Source organism: Oncorhynchus gorbuscha, linkage group LG16, assembly GCF_021184085.1.
Source record: "Oncorhynchus gorbuscha isolate QuinsamMale2020 ecotype Even-year linkage group LG16, OgorEven_v1.0, whole genome shotgun sequence".
Lineage (NCBI taxonomy): Eukaryota > Metazoa > Chordata > Actinopteri > Salmoniformes > Salmonidae > Oncorhynchus > Oncorhynchus gorbuscha.
This window is the reverse complement of record NC_060188.1, coordinates 52,541,982-52,562,307: the sequence shown is the minus strand read 5'-3', so window position 1 is coordinate 52,562,307 and position 20,326 is coordinate 52,541,982. Positions and strand designations below refer to the sequence as shown.

The 20,326-nt window shown below is 41.2% G+C and overlaps 1 protein-coding gene across 3 annotated transcripts in view; it reads right to left on the bottom strand.

Moving 5' to 3' along the window:
* Positions 1-20,326, bottom strand: part of LOC123999479 (teneurin-2-like) — a 162,088-nt gene that overhangs the window by 42,328 nt on the left and 99,434 nt on the right. For all 3 annotated transcript variants that reach the window (XM_046305321.1, XM_046305322.1, XM_046305323.1), the window contains one exon: positions 8,821-9,043. In XM_046305321.1, coding sequence (XP_046161277.1) covers positions 8,821-9,043 — 223 coding nt within the window. The remainder of the gene's footprint in view (positions 1-8,820; positions 9,044-20,326) is intronic.

Here is a 20,326-nt window from a genome sequence, read left to right as displayed (position 1 = left end):
CTCTATTACCAATAGAATGTGCAAATTGTGTTGGAGTGAACAGTAGCTTTCAGAATATAATGAGACATCTGGAGCAATGAAGTGCCCCTCTATATTCTACCAGCAATTATTCACTGGTCATTTACATGCATTGATTTTCTTATTCACGCTCCTCAAAGCGGTCTAAGGACTCTGAATTATACAGCTAAAAGCATACAGAATATACAGATTATCGCCTTCCAGACTCGTAGACCGGCATTTGATTATTATGCTCATTATCATCGTTAGCGCTTAGGCTAAGAATAAAAATCAACTGCTTCTTCGTCATCAGCAGTCTAATTTCTACCCAATGTGAAGATTGTAAATACTGTAGCTAAGTTAGTCTGCTTCGACAGTGTCTCTCCCCTAGCACCTCCTTTGCGTCCGGTGCCCAGCTTGGCTACAGGCAGACCCCAGTGCAATGCTGGCCTGTGCCAGGTGGGCGGCAGACCCTGCGGGGAGGTCTACGAGGAGGCAGATGGGATGGGGATGAAAGTGGAAGACAGTTGACCGTGCCGCTTTGATGCTGGTCGGAAGCTCTCACAAGCTGCTGCCCCACACTGAACCCAAAAACATTCTCCTCTCAGATCTCGTTCCACAGCTCCAGCCCGGACGGGGAAGGAAGTCCAAAACCCCCCAGCATCAAACCTCATGGTGTCCTCCTCTCTCGCCTTAAAAAATGAAATTTCCCTTCTATTCACTCACACACAACAAGAGGACAGTTCCTTCTCCTCTCCTCAATTGGAGAAGCAGTGACTAGATCAATGGTGCACATCTACCAATTACGCATCTCAACTCCTGAGCTGGTGTCTGATCAATCCTAGCAGTAGAACACTGAGATCAACACTAACAGGCTCTCCACTGCCCATCTCTCAACCAACCCGAAGAATCGCTGGAGAACACCAAGGATGACTTGTAACAAAAGGTCTGGGAATTACAGTTAGAAATAAGTAGGAAATCTGTCAGAGATGTCTGTTAAATCGACTATATGTGCTGTAGAGGGAAGGAACTCTTATATGAAGTAGGTAGGGGGAAGCAGCAGAGAGAGTAACAAGTGGATTGACCGTCAATCCTCACGTCAATTCTCAATTCACCGGTTTGGTGGTCTGTGTCCAAATGAGAGCGTCAGCTCAGAAATAATCATTTCATGGGGCGAGAAAGGAACAGAATGACTTAGATATAAGAGAGAGAGAGAGAGAGAGAGAGAGAGAGAGAGAGAGAGAGAGAGAGAGAGAGAGAAAACAGGTCGGACGCACAAACAAGCTGTAGGAGGCTGTGCGCACATAACTCAAGGCCTTACCTCGATGCGTCTCCGTCAGTCTTTACATTTGGGCTTCACGTGCAGGCAAGGTCAAATGTGAAACCTGCTCAAGGCAACAGGCCGATTTTCATAGCCGTGATGATGGTGCGTCGGCATTCCTCACCCTGGAATAGCGATGGTAAAAGTGGGCTGACTTGCCGGTCTACCCTATTACCAGTCAATATCAAACGATGGCTGGCTGATGACATCAACTAATCCCAGGGTCTGCAACACGCGACCTAATAATCCTCATTCAATTCACTCGAACGACCTCGTGTGGAGTGAAATAAACACCTCGAGGAATGGTTTGTCCCAACATAGTATATTGCATATACTGTACTGTCTATCGGCAATCACAAATGGTTGTGTTAAATATGCCTTCAGCCAGCTGGCCATTATGGTTCATCAGAGTATCATCCTCTGCACCTCCTCCTCAGTATATAATCAAAGGGATGAAGACAGTGGAAAGAGGTGTCACCGCGGCGACCTGAGAAGGTGTTACACTTGGAGAGGAGTGAACCCACCCCCAAGCAGCCCCTCCTGGCGGCTGTGTACGTGCACTAATGAAAACATGGCTGAGGTTAGCGCCCTGCCCCTTACTTTGGCCTGCCCTCTGACGCTGCCTGATTAATGACCTGTTCCTTGGTGACAGGCACGCAGGCGGCTGGCCACGGCCATCACATCACACCGTGTTAGTGGAGAGAATATCCTCTCAACTAGATGCGTGTTAATTGCACCATAGCAGGCAGCAGGTAAATGAATCCATAAATCAATCATATTTTATCCACCAGGGCATGAGTCATATAGCCGTCGTCAGAGACAGCTTTGCAAAGCAAAACAGAGACAGTATAATGGCTTTGGCAAGCACACAACAGATGAGATGGATGATATCACAGTTGATTATGTGTGGGTATTACCACCTGACTTAAACAACACAACACACTGTAGAGAATGTAACATTCTCTCTCCTGACACGACAAAGAACTCTGTTTTGTATCCAAATCGGTCAATAGTGAAAATAAATGTACATGCTATTCAGCAGTTATTAAAAATGCCACTCTAGCTTACAATGACATTCAGTTCACAAGCGTACGCTGACTTTAAACAAAAAAAAATGAAATCTATTTCAATGTGATTATAGGACAAAATGAGCATATAATATAAAGGCCTTCATACATTAATTGCTTTAGTTACACATATCATATCAAATCCACGCTCGAGTTGCATATTTTCAAAGAGGAGAGCCAGCATCAAAGCTGCATTTGAATAAGGACACAAAAATAACAACGTTTTTTTTCTTCTTTCAGGTGAGCCTTTCTGTCTTTTTGTTTATTTATTTTATCCAGATGTTTGCCTATCATCATTTTAAATAGCACTTATGGTGATAGTCTTTTCTTTCCTTCCTGCTCCGGTGTGTAAATTGGCCACAACATGCCACTCAGAGGGGTTTATCCCACACAGACAGTTTAACAAAACCACAGATGAATACAAAACCAAGCCAAACAGAACAAAACAAAACAGCAAGACAAAACTGTGTTCATAGTCTCTCTTTCACAGTAAACACTTCTCTCATCCTGAGGGAGGGCGTGTAAAGCCAGTGCAATTAACGAGTAAATGGAGATTTTACAGATAATGAACAGGAATTCAACTGGAGTGTAGATCTATTAGTATTCTACCAGACATGCCAGGACATATTACTGTCCCACTGGATGTCATAAGGTGAATGCACCAATTTGTAAGTCGCTCTGGATAAGAGCGTCTGCTAAATGACTTAAATGTAATGTAAATGTACATAATGGTAAAGCTATCAAGGGCAACAGAAATTTAGCATAAGAATTTATGTAATGAACCCTGTTTGGGATTCAAGTCACGGAGGGCTGAACTGTTGGAGGTTCTGGCTGTTTCTCTCTCAATACCAATACCTCCAAAATATCAGGCAGGCAGGGCCAGGTCTGTCTGCAAGATGCAACCACGGCAACACATTGAGCTGGGCGCTAACACAATGAACCATACCGACGGTGCCGGAGTCAGTCAAACTAATCTAATAAAAAGCAACATCAAAAGGCTCGGGAGTTGAACCCCCCCTAGCACCCTGGCTTTTTTAAGGGACCAAAGTCATTGACTTTATTGTGTTCTTAAAAACGTATGTACTGTGTGTATATGTCATTTTTTAAACTGTCAAATCAAAACCAATCAACCAGCCTTTGAAGACTTCCACGACAAAAAAACTAAATCTGACAGGACAGCAACCACAATGACGCAGTTGAACTCAGAGAAAAACATGTTATATAAGTAACCCATTCTCAGAGGATGTCTCTCCTAGACAGAGCTCACATAAAAATTTTTTTTTAAACGGACTCAGTAGGGTTGAAACAGAGAAAAAAGGCATTTGGAAATTGAACAAGCTACAAACACTACCATTTAACATGGCTGCCATTAATAGTGCATAATTAATTCCAATAAACATGCCATCAACATGCAAATACAGCATCAGTGTGTACCATAATAATCAGCGGCTTGGTCTTCATGTTACAGGAGCCATACAATATGGGCTTTCACGCTACGTTGTGAGCATACAGTAGTAGTGCTAATATATACTGTAATAGGGCTCATACATGCAAATTGGCTAAATAAAGGCTATGCATTCTGTTGTTGAGAGGAGGAACACCTACAGGCCAAAAGCACCATTGCACAGGTGGCCACTACTCGCTACACTTTGTGATTTTTATCTCCCCCAACCCCGTTTAATTTCAGGGCTCCTCAGCAGAAATCGACTGCTGGAGGAGGACATTCAATCTGCAGATAGAGAGAGAGAGAGGAAGGGAGTGAGAGAGAGAGAGAGGAATGGTTCAGCATTCTCAAACAAGCCCATGGGGATACAGGGAGAGAGCGGACCGGGCAGCGACTCAGCTCACCTCTCGGGATAATGGATTTTTGTATTATTTCATTTCAATTCACCATTTCTGGAATGTGATGAGACTGGACCCTAGAGTATGACAGTGTTACAGTGCCTTGCAGAATTATTCAGACCCCTTGGATTTCTTCACATTTTACTGTGCTACAAAGCGGGATTCAAAAAAAAAAGAATGTCAACAATGTACACAAAACACTCTGTAATGTCAAAGTGATCATATGTATATATTGTTAAGATGTATAAAAAACATTCATAACTAAAATACAGTCACTGCATAAATATTCAGACCTTTTGTTATGGCAAGCCTAAATGAGTTAAATGTGGCTTAACAAATCACAGACTAAATTACATGGACACTGTGTGAAATAATAGGGGTTGACGTGATTTTTGAATGACTAAACCTTCCTCTGTCCCCCATACACACAACCTCTGTAAGGTCCCTCAGTCAAGTATTGAATTTCAAGCACACATTCAACTACAAAGAGAACGGAGCTTTTCGAAAGCCTCTTAAAGATGTTCAGTGATTGGTAGATGGGTAACAATAACAAATCAGACATTGATTATCTCTTAAGCATAGTCAAGTAAATAATTATGCATTAAACCACCCAGACACCTCAAAATATACAGTTGTTCTTCTGAACTGAGCTGTTGAGGCCATTGGTGATTTTATAACAGCTACAGTTTAATGATTGTGATGGGAGAAAACTGAGGATGGATTAAAAAACATTGTAGGGACCTAAATGACAGAGTGAAAAGAAGAATACAAATACACAGAAAGAATATATATTCCAAAACATGCAACAAGTCACTAAAACACAGCAAAGAACTACAGTTTTTGCATAAATGCAAAGCCTTATGTTTGGGCAAATCCAACTCAAACCGTCACTGAGCAACTATCTCCTTATTTTCAAGCATGATTGTGGCTGCATCATGGTATGAGTATGCTTGACATCAACAAATACTGGGGAGTTTTTCAGGATAAAAAGAAACAGGATGGAGCTAAGCACAGGCAAAATCCTAAAGGAAAACCTGCTTTTAAACCAGAGACTGGGAGAGGAATTCAACTTTCAGCAGGACAATAACCTACAATAAATCTACACCGGATTTGCTTACCAAGAAGACAGTGAATGTTCCTTAGTAACCAAGTTCAAGTTTGGACTTAAATCTGCTTGAACATTTATGGCAAGACTTGAAAAATGACTGTGAGCCACGATCCCCAAACATCTTGACAGAGCTTGAATCATTTTGAAAATCATAAAATGGGTAAATATTGCACAATCCAGGTGTGGAAAGCTCTTAGAGATTTTACCCAGAAAGACTCACAGCTGTAATCACTGCCAAAGGTGTTTCTAACATGTATTGACTTATGCAACAACTATATTTTAGTTATTACATTTTTCTTCCACTTTGACATTAGAGTATTTTGTGTACATTGCTGACAATTTTTTTTACAATTAAATCAATTTGACTCCCACATTGTTTCACTAAAGAAGGAGGATTCTTTATAGATAACATTGATGTCGTCGCTGAATAATTTGGTAGCTCATTTATGCACTGTAGTTCCTTGGCGCATAAAGACCAGGGCAAGCATTTTGTGAGGGAATTATATAAAATAGTGCACTATGAAAGTGGTTTTCAAACTTTTCTTGCCCAGGCAAACTAGCGACCCAGCATATGTTAGCAAAAAGGTGAACGATAATGGCAAGTAAAATAAATACTTTATTTTAATGACTAGATTTGGTTGATAGCTTCATTTTCTTGACATCCCCACAATTAATTGGAAGAGGAAGTGTCAACTCTAACATAGCCTATAAGCTGAAAAAGTAAAGGTATCTTGGCGCCAGAGAGAACATTTTAACTGTTTTAAAGGTCAGTTTCTGCAATTCTTCAGATTTTTTCATTGAGCTGAAAGAACATTTTGAAGATTTGAAATTAATTTCCAGCAATTCTATACAGTTTGGCATGGAGTTGAGGGATAATTTTGCAGCTTTAAAAGCACATTTCCTGCAATTATATGCATTTTGCAATGGCTAATGCTGTATTCCTCTGAGCAAACAAAATCAATGGGCATGTGCCCTGACTGTCTAATTTCTATTCGATTGTTAGTTCTCAAACATTGTATTATGAAAAATTATATATAGTTCAATATAATCTTTTCTGCATGCTTTTTATCTGATTTTGGTCGTTTTAGTTGACAATGAAACCGTTTGTCCATCCCGAAAATTACCACTTAAGACAGCCCGCCTAAGAATTTTCTATACAGAAAACCCCCTGTAATTAGCTCCAATGACTATAATTTCCTCCATATTAAAGGGATGGTTTGAGATTTTGGCAATGAAGCCATTTATCTACTTCCCCAGAGTTGGATGAACAGGAACAGATAGCACGGTAACTGTTCCTGAAGACAGCCAGTCATTGCGCTAACGCTAGTTAGCATAGGCTCGTGAAACTACCTCTAACTTATTTCATACTGGACGCAGAGACAGAAAAAAAGTTATCCACAATGGCCTTCTGTTGTAGCTAGGTAGCGAAAATGTATTAAAGAAAATGTTGGTATGCGTCTTTCTACCGTAGTCATTTGCAATATGGTAACCTTACAGTGCATTTGTTCCATTGCAAAAAAATGGCTTTTCACTGCCTCCCTGAAAATGTGTGTGTGTGTGTGTGTGTGTGTGTGTGTGTGTGTGTGAGAGAGAGAGAGCATGTGTGTGCTAGTGTGTGTGAATGTACTGTATGAGTTATATTATCTCCAGCAGTGGTATGATGGACAGCATGTCGGGTGGTTCCAGGTCATAGGGTAAAGGGTCAGGCCCCAGATGAAATGTTGTTTTATGCCTATGAGGGAGACTCTGTAAAGACCAAGCAGTATTAATGGGTGAAACTAAGTAAAAGTGCTAGCGCTGCAAGATGCCCCAGACAGGGGCATCTGAAAGACAAAGAATTATGAACTGAAGTGTGTGAGGTCAGGCCCATATGCCCCGACAGAAGCTATATTAATCTGCCTGCTGAGAACAGGCACTGAGGGGGCAGGGAGAGAGGGAAGAGGAGAGACGGAAGGGGGGAGAGGAGAAAAGGGCAAGGAGCACTAGGGGGAATTGATAGTGAGCGAATAGACGCAGGGTTCTTGTACTGTTTTGTTTTGTGTGTAGTTTGCATTTGTGTAAGTGTATATAGCTGTCAATGTAAAGTGTAGGATTAGGAAGAGAAAATTGGATTGCTGTCCACAGTAGAAAGGGAAGTCATAAAACCTAATAAACTAACTAACAAACAGTGGTGTAAAGTACTTAAGTAAAAATACTTTGAAGTACTACTTAAGTCGTTTTTTAAACTTTACTATTTATATTTTTGACACCTTTTACTTCACTACATCCCTAAAGAAAATAATGTACTTAAAAAAAAAAAAATCCCCTGACACCCAAAAGTTACATTTTGAATGCTTAGCAGGACAGAAAATGGTCAAATTCACACACTTCTCAACAGAACCTCCCTGGTCATTCCTAAAGCCTCTGATCTGGTGGACTCACTAAGCACAAATGCATAATTTGTCAAATATGTCTGACTGTTGGAGTGTGCCCCTGGCTATCCATAAATAAAAAATAAAAATAAAAATTGTGCTGCCTGGTTTGCTTAATAAGGAATTTTCTATTATTCATACTTCTACTCTTGATACTTAAGTATATTTAAAACCAAATTGTTTTAGACTTTTACTCAAGTAGTAATTTACTGGGCGACTTTCACTTTTAGTCATTTTCTATCAAGGTATCTTTACTTTTACTCAAGTATGACAATTGGGTACTTTTTCCACCACTGCTAACAAACCACCATACTGGATACTTTTGGGAAAAGCAGCAGAACACAACTCATGCTGCTAGGACACCAGATCAGCAAATACAACCCTAACATCCTGAACACTGTCTCGTTATTCCTGCGTATCCCAGCTAACATGATGGAATTGAAAAAAAAAACGGAGTTCCTACAGTAAAAACTGATTTCCTCACTCAGTAGGAGGCATGCTGGCTGTGACTCAGGCGCCAGGCTCCATTTTGAAAAGGAGGGAACAGGCAGGTAAAGGCACCCGGCGGTAGCAGGAGTAGCAGGAGCTCCTGGCAAATAAAACATCTGAGAGACACGCCCTGTAGTCCCGGTAACATGAATTGTGCATGCGGCGTGTTTGGAGTGTGATCTGGGAACATAGAGGAGCGACTCACAACCCAGCAGGAGCATGGCAATCACACACCAAACAAAAGGCAGAACAGAGGGGGAGAGGAGGACACCAGCTTCCATCTACCAGAACACCAGAGAGAGAGCAGCAGGCAGGGCCTCTGCCTGTGTGCCAGTGTGGCTGTGTGTGAAGATAGGCACCGGCAGAAGGGGATGTTGAGTTCAGAGCTCTAGCAGCTGGGCAGAGGGCACCCACAAACCTGAACATAGCCTTTAGGTTTAAGGTAAAGACCTTTGTCACTTGGATAAATACAGCCAGCTGTACAGTACCAGGAGCTGATAGGAAGCATAAAGTGTTCCTGTCCCTCTGAATAGGGAGGGTGTCCAAACATGAATGGATAGCAAGCAGGGAGACAGGGATACTGACCTGGTCTCCAGGGGCACGCTGCTGTTCAGCGCCCAGCTTTCCTGGAGCTGGACTGACTCTGGTGTGGAGGGGCCCTCCCCGGGGGCCGCCGAGGGGGCATGGGTTTGGCCGCGGCGGCTGGCCAGGGTGTTGCGGTTCAGGGAGTTGGCCGATGACTGGTGGTGGTTGTGAGGAGGAGGGAGTGGCGGCCGCAGAGACTGACTGTGGTGGTTGTTGGGAGGACCTGAAGGAGAACACAGGAACAAATTAGGGCTCATTGTTTGACAGGAATGGTGTTCTAGCGCATAGTGTATATTTCTGTTGTTATAGCCTTGGCGAGGGCTTTATAAATGTGTACTACTTCAGCCTGAATTGACTGATTTAATGAAAGCATTATCCATTGACAGTGATGCATGTTTGGATGCTTTAGTTTCATATAGAACATTTTTCATTTCATGTGTTACAAATTGCTTTATGAGAACACGTCAGATCGAAATACAAAAACACCTCTGAAGAAATAACTAAAATTGTACAAGTATAATATTTTACAGACTAAATCCAACCTCCTGTAGAGTGACCAATTCACCTTATCCATTCCATCACTAAAAAAAGGAAACATTTATGAAAATAACTTTGTGAAAGTTTAAAATGTTAATTATGATTAAAACTATCCAAAATATTGGAATCAAGTGTTCTTCACTTTTAAACCTTTAATCAAATAATATGATGCAAATACTTGTATGCATTATTGTAGCAGCCCTAAATCATTCCAATGAATCATTACTTCTGATTTTGGCAAATGAGATCTAAATCTTTAAATTAAGGTGTTAGAAAATATCACTAATTACTCAAGTCTAAAGAGAAATATTTGAACGATTGTAATTTCTATCTACAGATACTATATATTACAGAGAACAAATTGTGTAGCAACATGAATAAAATCTTAGTGCTTCCACCTCCACACATTCTTTACAAAGCCTGTGTGACGGACTGATCGGACAATGGCAAGACATCAACGAATCAACATATTCCTCAAAAAGGGTCAAAGGAAAAAGACAATTATATACATCTTCCATGATGCAATAAAACAGTCTTATTGACTAAAAGGCAACGCCTACTGTATAAAAAAAACACATACACTGAGTGTACAAAATGGCATAGACAGACCTGGTGACTCCAGGTGAAATAATGATCCCTTATTGATGTCACTTGTTAAATCCACTTCAAAATCAGTGTAGATGAAGGGTGAGGAGACAGGTTAAAGGAGGAATTTCAAGCCTTGAGACATGGATTGTGTGTGTGTGCCACTCAGAGGGTGAATGGGCAAGACAAAATATTTAAGTGCCTTTAAAAGTGGTATGGTAGTAGGTGCCAGGCACACCGGTTTAAGTGTGTCAACAACTGCAACGCTGCTGGGTTTTTCACACTCAACAGTTTCCTGTGTGTATCAAGAATGGTCCGTCACCAAAAGGACATCCATCCAGCTTGACACAACTGTGGGAAGCATTAGTCAACATGGGACAGCATCCCTGTGCAACACCTTCGACACCTTGTATAGTCTATGCCCCGATGAATTGAGGGCAAAAGGGGGTACAACTCAAGATTAGGAAGGTGTTCCCTGATGCTTTGTATGCTCCGTGTGTATTCTCCAACGGGTTTCTCCTCCCTTTCCTTGTACAATTCATTTCAGCTATTGAACCTTTCAGGAGTAACATAGAAATATCAGTTACCCATACAGTATGTAATGTCAACATCGTTAAAAAACAGTGGGCCTACCTGATTACGTACACAGCACTGATAACTGAAAGAATGAGAGTCACACCAAGACCTAAGACATGAGCTAAGAAAGGGAGAGGCCCTTTACACAAAACGTCTTGTGAAAAGAGGAGAAATGAAAAAGGGATTGGGCCGAGCTGAGATCAGTCATGGTTTGGAGGGCCAGGGTGTGTGTAATCTCCCACACCACACTGTGTAAGAACTGGAGAAAAGACCCAGTGCTACAAAACCCACAGTTCACAAAAGCTGCGTTTGGACTGCAGGGACGCAGGGAACAATCTGAGCAGCACAATAGGGCTGAGAGCAGTGGATTATAAAGTGTGACGTGTCCATCAAAGCACCACTCCACACAACAGCCCTGGCTAAACACAATGGTATTCTGGTACTAGCCCTTTAATGTGCTCTGATAACCTTGGTCGGGCTCTGATCTAATGCTTCTTCCACTGTTTCCCCCTGCAAACTGCCGTTCAAACTCAAAATCGAGCTGACAGCCATGGAGGTTGTTTGCCAACCCTCAACAGGTCTGTGGGCACACAAAAGGATACACAGTCAGAGGCCTCAGTTTCTAACCTTCAGTAACGACATCCCTGTGTGAAACAGTGGAATCCCACAAACACAATGGCCGGCTCCTCATCTGTTTAAACATACTGCCGAGATCACAGTGGAGATCTGAGCAGGGGGGTTGTCAAAGTCCCTTCTGTAATACGCAGATTACAGCATTCTGCAGCATGCTGGCCTTTATTAGTCTACTGTATTGTGTGTTTAATAGCTCTAATACAATGGCTTTTAAGACGGAATGAATGTCCTTTCATCCGCCTTGGGGTGGCATGCAGCCTAGTGGTTAGAGCGTTGGGACAGTAACCAAAAGGTTGCTGGATCGAATCCCCGAGCTGACAAGGTAAAAATGTGTCTTTCTTTCCCAGAACAAGGCAATTAAGCCACTGTTCCCAGGAAGGCCGTCATTTAAAATAATTTGTTCTTTATTTATTTGCCAAGTTAAATATATCTATTTTTAATTAAGATTAAGATCACTTTATTGGTCGATAGCACAATTTGACTTCCGCTTTTAGCTCAACCCTTCCGAAATACACACATCAAGGTTTGGAGAGGTGCAGGGGGCTGCCACACTGAGAGTCTGGGGAGCTGGGATTTGATACCAGCAACCCTCCGGATGCCAGCTCACTTCCCGCTCTGACCCTGGATTTGAACCGGCAACCCTCCAGTAACCTGCCGGTTACCTGTCACAGCCAGTCTTTCCACAGAGGATCAGCCTTTCCACTGTTGCTCAGTACTACCATCTTCATACCTACTTAAACAACACATGCCATCGTAAAAAGACAGTTATGCTGCACAGTAGAGGAATGGCAGGGCACCTACAGTTGAAGTCAGAAGTTTACATACACCTTGGCCAAATACAATTAAACTCAGTTTTTCACAAATTTATTCCTAGTAGAAATTCCCTGTCTTAGGTAAGTTAGGATCACCACTTTATTTTAAGAATGTGAAATGTCAGAATAATAGTAGAGAGAATGATTTACTTAAGCTTGTATTTCTTTCATCACATTCCCAGTGGGTCAGAAGTTTACATACACTCAATTAGTATTTGACAGTATTGCCTTTAAATTGTTTAACTTGGGTCAAACGTTTCAGGTAGGCTTCCACAAGCTTCCCACAATAAGTAATTTTGGCCCATTCTTCCTGACAGAGCTGGGGTAACTGAGTCAGGTTTGTAGGACTCCTTGCACACACGCTTTTTCAGTTCTGCCCACAAATTTTCTATAGGATTGAGGTCAGGTGATGGCCACTCAAATACCTTGACTTTGTTGTCTTTAAGCTGTTTTCCACAACTTTGGAAGTATGCTTGGGGTCATTGTCCATTTGGAAGACCCATTTCCGACCAAGCTTTAACTACCTGACTGATGTCGCTTCAATATATCCACATCATTTTCCTGCCTCATGATGCAATCTATTTTGTGAAGTGCACCAGTCCCTCCTGCAGCAAAGCACCACCACAACGTGATCCTGCCACACCCGTGCACGGTTGGGATGGTGTTCTTCGGCTTGCAAGCCTCCCCCTTTTTCCTCCAAACATAAGTGGTCATTATGGCAAACAGTTCTATTTTTGTTTCATCAGTCCCCATGTGCAGTTGCAAGCCGTAGTCTGGCTTTTTTTATGGCAATTTTGGAGCAGTGGCTTCTTCCTTGCTGAGCGGCCTTTCAGGTTATGTTGATATAGATACTTTGTGCCGGTTTCCTCCAGAAACTTCACACGGTCCTTTGCTGTTGTTCTGGGATTGATGTGCACTTTTCGCACCAAAGTACGTTCATCTCTAGGAGACAGAACGCGTCTCCTTCCTGAGCGGTATGACAGTTGCCTGGTCCCATGGTCTTTATATACTATTGTTTGTACAGACGAACGTGGTACCTTCAGGCATTTGGAAATTTTCCCAAGGATGAACCAGACTTGTGGAGGTCTACAATCTTTTTTTCTGAGGTCTTGGCTGATTTCTTTTGATTTTCCCATGATGTCAAGCAAAGAGGCACTGAGTTTGAAGGTAGGCTTTGAAATACATCCACAGGTACACCTCCAATTGACTCAAATTATGTCTGTTAGCCTATCAGAAGCTTCTAAAGCCATGACATCATTTTCTGGAATTTTCCAAGCAGTTTAAAAGCACAGTCAACTTAGTGTATGTAAGCTTCTGACCCACTGGAATTGGGATACAGTGAATTATAAGTGAAATAATCTGTCTGTAAACAATTGTTGGAAAAAAATACTTCTGTCATGCACAAAGTGGATGTCCTAACTGACAAGGTAAAAGTCTGTCGTTTTGCCCTTGAAAAAGGCAGTTAACCCACTATAAAAAAAAAAAACATTTTTTATCTGCACTGCTGTTTTAGTAGTTGGGGGGCAGCGGCTTTTTCAGAATGGATGACATGGTGACTTAACCCTGCACAATAAAGAGATGCAGCACGTTTCGGTCACAGCAGAGTGGAGGGGTGCCTAACACAGCACACACATGATCACACACACACATACATACACATGAACAGAAAGCAACATCATCAGCCAGGCAGAACAAGTGCACTCACACAACCTATCCCCAGAGAATTATGCCTTTTCTCTTTCTGCCTGGAAGACAATCATTCCAATTCCAAACAAAGTCCTATGAGGAGCAAGAGAGGCGCAAACTAGAAATTAGCAAATGAGGATACAAACTTAATAACAGGCAGCCATGTTGGTAATTACCCACTCCATGGATATAGAATGAACAAACTTCAAAAAAAGGTTAATTGCTTTTCTGTCAGCAAGGCAGCTCCTCGCTACAGAGTGACAGAAATGGAAATTGAGAGCGTGTCTGTTCTTTTACCCACCCAGAAAAAAATATGTATTACACAACAAGAACAACAAAAAATGCTAAATTATAAAAAATAAAAATAAACGTTATCATTAAAAACCATGATTTATGGCAAGATTTATCCAAGTAAAATTATTATTATTATTATATTATAAAATTGGTATCAGCCAAGCTGCAGCAACATCCATATGAGCATGACTAAAATTTGTTCTGTAGCTTTAGATCTCATCCTGCATCATAAGCTCCTATAATGTAAAAACTGTGGGGAAACAGCACTGAGCTGTAGTTCCACCCATAAAATGACATTCATTTTCCCCTCTATCTTCTACATCCTTTTGTTTTTCTAAATGTTTTTTTTTCTTCTCCCCTTCGTCATTTAAGAGAGTTGATTCACAATTGAGTTCTAATCTACTGTGAAAACCTACAGTACGCAAAAGACAACTCAACAGAAACACAGGGACGAGAGCCCAGGTCCAATAAGCTACTATACGATGGTTGTCGTTTTGGAATCATTCCCAAACAACAACAACAACAACAACAACAAACTGGATGACAGCTCAATCCAATTTGCTACAAAACTCAGTTTAAACTAGAAAAAAATCTCTGTTTGAACTTGAAAATCTGCTCCAACTCTCTTTTAAAGAAAAAAACCGTATGGGAAAAGAGGAACACACACAAACACATGGTCTTACATGCCTATTTGTTCCTCCAATGTTTCGGAGTCCAGGCAAAATAACAATTGCTGTAGATAATGACCCAGGTGTAGAATGTGTTTTATAGCCACCTCAGCTATCGAAGACTCATGTAGAGAAAATAGACAGAAAGCTGAGAGGGAATAAAAAAAATCAAAAAAAAATCTAAAAGCAATTACAGTTCAGAGGCAAAGCACAGCACAACAGCTTCCCGGGTCCGCTTGTTGTTGTTGGTGGTGCATGGCGATGTTGAAATTACTGCAGCTCAGATTCGCAGGCTACGGGCTAGAATGACAAGGATTAAAATAAATTGCCCAACATGAGCGGTGGGAACCTTGGGAAAAACAATACGAGTAAAAGCATAAAATGTCAATTTGGAATGATAAAAGACACAATCTAAACAGGGCAGGAGAAGCCTCAAGACAGCGCAAGGTAATAGAAATTGTGATTTTTACTGTGACTCAGCCTGCTTAAAAATTAATGAGGTGGCATGATTGGAAAGGGGGCATTTGTCTGTCTTCCACTCTGTTGCTACTTCCACCTATCTATCTCGTCGCACAAACCAAAGACAGGTGCAAATGTCTTCATTGAAACAGGCCCAAAGGTCAGTGTACTCATGACAGCTCTCAACACCTCAACGAGTGGTGGACGCCTGCCAAGCTGAATGGGCAGCTTCGGCTGCAAATGGGTAAGAACGGTGTTATGGATATGCAAGACCCAGGAATTCAGCTGAGGGTGTCCAGACTTCATTTTTCTTTCACTGATAGTACATCATATCATAATAGAGAATGGCAGGATTAGCAGAAGCAGTTGAATTCGGTTTTTTTTTTTTTTTCCCCAGGGACTTCCGTTCAGTGAATAAACTTGATGTTAACACTTCTGTTGGGCGTTTCCAGGGCGATGGGACGGGTGGCAAAACGGAACCGCAGCAACACCACACCGAGGCAGATCAGTGAGCGGCCGTGCTTGAGAAGCCGTGGATCATACCCCTACTCTTCTAAAGAGCTGAGGATCTGGAACTGCCGAAGGACAGCTCGGTCTCGGAGTGCACTACTTAGCCCTGTCCCCTTGATCGTTTTCTTTCTTGGGGATTTAATTAAAAAGCGTTAGTGCAAATGAAATACAGAGACATACTGATGGAGAGAAGAGGGGGGAGACGAGACGGAGGTTGTTTTGAAATATTCAGAGCACACCATTTCTCTGCCTCAGTCACTCATCTCCACTAATTAGACAATAATAACTGTCCAGCAGCAACAGACAAGGAGAAGAGACTACTGCACGTTCAACTTGAAACCCCTCCAAATCAAATAACCCAATGCTATGAAATTACATGCATCACCAGAGAGATCTGTGGCATACAATTTATTAACACAAAATTAACACAAAATTTAAGACCGGACAAATGAACTTTCCTTTGGTAACAAAGTGGCATATAGAGAATGGAGTGATCAAACATTCAAAACACCACACAAACCTCGAGTGATATCCCTGCTGGAATGTTTTTCTACTTCCAAAAACGCATAGACACCGGAAATACACCACAAGAGGGGGGCGAAAAAAACAACAGATGAATAATGCATTGGTAGCATTAGTGTGCTAAGAGCCTGGGTCGTTCCAGGAGTAGCTACTGCGTCTGCCACTGCTCACATCCAGTTCTGGCTAAACCTTCCCAGAGAGTGTGTGGAGAGACAGGCCCCAGCAGGCAGACTTACAGTGCTGATGCCATCGACACCTCACTTCTCCCCCATGACACCTGAGAATGTGACGGCCTCAGGAAGGGAGATGGAGCGTACACAGAGTGCTAATGCTGTAGCATGGGTTAGAGCAAAAATTAGCAGGAGACTAACAACGCATACCAATTACGCACAGCCGGCACTAGGGATACGCCACAAGCAAGGCTGAGAGTGGAGGCTTCAGGGACAGACTATACGTTTGAAGGCAATGTTTAGCATTTGTTTGGAGAGATGCAACGCTGCCACAATATGGAAGGCATATTATGCATACAAATATGATCATGGGAATGAAAAAGCCGTTACAATAATACAATGTAGAATTTAGGAGCAGGAAACGCAAAAATCAACAGTCAGCCAACTTCAACACACAGTGATTTAAACTGCATATTTTGTTATCCCAATGAGGCTAGAGGAGTAGAGGGGACTGATGACCGAGTTGTCGTAATAATAAGGCACACGGGCAGGAAAGCCAACTGAAATGTAACCTTGGAGAATACAAAGCATTGCAATATGAAGGGGGAAAAAAGGGTTCATTATCTGTTTCATCATTCAGCTTCTTGGTGGTTGTTGGTGAAAATGTTTTCCCTTTGAGAGGTGATTGTACTAGAAAAGTACAGATGAGCATGAAACGACGAGGTGTGCAGGCGTTACAAAACAGCGCATCCGAATGCTTTGTAGAGAACCATGGTATGCGATTACAGAATACACTATGTGAACTGTGTGTGATCCACATGCAGGAACCTCAATCAAAAATCAGGATTCATTATCAGAAACAGGGAAAGAGATGCCAGAGTGGAAAACAACAGGCAATTAAAATATTACTTATTCTATCCAGCTACCTAAACAATGGAGGGGGAAAAAAAGGAAAAGCACACTTGACAAAGGAGATGACGAGGAAATCTAAAAAGCTCTTTAGATCTGTGATACCTCTTAGAGCTAAAAATACTCCTACGTTCCTTCCATGGAGAACATGAGGGCACAATGCCGACAGTGTTGATACATGTGCCTACCTGTCTAACAATCTGGGTTAATTGTGTTTAGTCCCCCAAAAAATATCACTTCTGACTCCAAACAGGACGAGGTGAGAAGCAGAGAGTCATATCAAAGCATTTTATACAGCAGCACCAGGCCATCAACTTCCATAAGGATGAGATGCTGCTGATATGCTATTTCATGTCGTAGACATACCACTTCGTCATACCTACAAGTATTGACACTTCCGTGGAAAAAATCATTCTATGGGTCTTTTAACCGCCTGACTGACTTTGATAGATTTGATTTCTTGCAAAGATGGTTCATTAACTGCATGCACGTGATGAGTAAAAGATGGTTCATTAACTGCATGCACGTGATGAGTAAAAGATGGTTCATTAACTGCATGCACGTGATGAGTAAAAGATGGTTCATTAACTGCATGCACGTGATGAGTAAAAGATGGTTCATTAACTGCATGCACGTGATGAGTAAAAGATGGTTCATTAACTGCATGCATTAACTGTGATGAGTAAAAGATGGTTCATTAACTGCATGCACGTGATGAGTAAAAGATGGTTCATTAACTGCATGCACGTGATGAGTAAAAGATGGTTCATTAACTGCATGCACGTGATGAGTAAAAGATGGTTCATTAACTGCATGCACGTGATGAGTAAAAGATGGTATGACATATTTTCCTAACAATGTGCATATATATATATATATCACTTGTTTAGGTCAGAAACATATTGATTCACGTATTATAAAATCAATAACAGGAGATAGTTTATCTTTTTGCATATGCACTTTGGATGTTAAAGGGCCAATCGACAGCTGAAACAATAACAAAGGCTGGAGAAATGGAACCCACACCTGGAGAAATGGAACCACTGTTTGTTTTTTTGGAAATGGAACCACTGTTTGTTTTGGTAAAAAGCTGAGGGACGGGGCTGGAGAAATGGAACCACTGTTTGTTTTGGTAAAAAAAGCTGAGGGACGGGGCTGGAGAAATGGAACCACTAAAATTCACAAACAAACCTATGGATACAAGGACTGACCATCCATGATATCCAAATAATAGTTTTAACCATGTTTTGAGGTTTTATACAATGTTTGTTTACATTTGTTGTTTATAAACAACCGAGTAAAGCAAGCTTATATTTTGGGATCCGATGGGGTACAACAGTTTAACTAAGCTCATGAGGCATTTATATATGTTATATTCATGATGAATCACTGGGTATATATCATTCATTTCTAAGTCTGAATATGAATGATGTAACTGCGGACTGCCCCTTTAAAGTGCCATGGTCAAATCAATCAAATACAGAAACTTTTGCATTATTTGATCTCTAAACACATATTTGAACTTTAAAACATAATACATAACATTCGTGACTACTTCTATGAAATAACGTGTCCTTCCTTAACTATGTCTAGTTTTGTAGTCATTGTTTTTATAATGCAAAGAATATTGATTACGGTATGTACACCAAATACAGTAATGATGCACTTTTCTAAATGAATTAAAATTAAAATAGTTGAAAATCAAATTGAAAAATTCATCATAACAAGTATTGTGTAAAAACAAAAAGGTTTAAATCCTAGTCCATAGGGTGACTGTTTTCTTTTTCAAAGTATTCTTAGTTACTCCCTGTTGATGTGGTACATGATAGGTGAACATTGAGCGATGCAATACTCGGTAATATGCAGTACGGCACATTTTAAGAGTAACGCACACATGTTGCACTAGAATACTGCCAGAGCAACATGTCGGCACTTCAGCAGCATGAGCACTGGAAAATGGCACATACAGTATTTTCACCAAATTGCTAGCAACCTCTAGCTGCTGCATTTTACAGTTTACTAAACTACTCTGTCTTTCTGTGCTGATTATTTTCCACATTTAGGCCTAACTCAAACGCAGCATGGAGAAATGTTACACTAAGACTCAAATCTCCAGAAACACAGCCTCTGGAAGAGCATAGACATAGTAGTATCTGTTGAAAACAAGACCTATAAGCTACCATAATGAAAATCCAATTGTGGATTCCCCAATCAATAAGAACCATATCTGTCTTAAGATGGACTAAACTTTTCACTAACCTATTTGATATGGGCGCTTCGCCATGATTGATGTGGCTCCTTTGAAAAGTAAACCAATTTCAGCCCTGATGCAAAGTTGATTGAAATTGGCTATAATCACGTTACTCTCGAATTCTGAACCCCCCCCCCCGTGGTTTTAATAAAGATTTATGGCTGATTAAAGGACAGACTAATCGAATTAAGACTAGACCTTGTTCCAGCAAAAAAATGGTTCCAACTGATTTTGCAAAATCCGATTTTCGTTTATGATATTGATATAACACTTACTGATTTAGATCCATAGAAGGGGAAGGAGGTCTCTTTTACAGATTTATTCCCCTATTTCCCATCATGTATCAGTATGTTGACTTGATTCTATGATTATTTGGGTTATTGGCAGGTATTGCTCAGAGTAGCTTTCCTGATTGCCTCCTCAGAGGGAATGGACTTCACGTGGAGCATTGGGGGTTCAGAAAGAGCCAGAATGACAAAGCACAGAGAATATTTTTTTTCTCTCTCTGTGTTAGTGAGGTGTCACCTCAGTCTATTCACAGCAGAAAACACATGACCCCAACATGACCCCAACAATGGGAGTCAGTGGCCTTTCAACTCAAAGGCAATGGGATGATGTGGATCAGAAGACAACTTAGGAAAAGGACAGACCCATTTCAAGGAGAAGGTCTATATATAGCCTGTCGCTATAGTGAGTATGAACTTTGGACACAAAAGTGATCTATTACTTACTAATCGGCACCATAAACAGGATAATTTGGTTAATGTAATATTCTTACGTGTATTAGACCATAATGTACTATTACTTTGTGGTACACAGACGAAATGGGTTTGAAATATATATGTAAAGCCAACGTGACCAATGAGCTATATGATGCGTATTCTTTTTAGGATC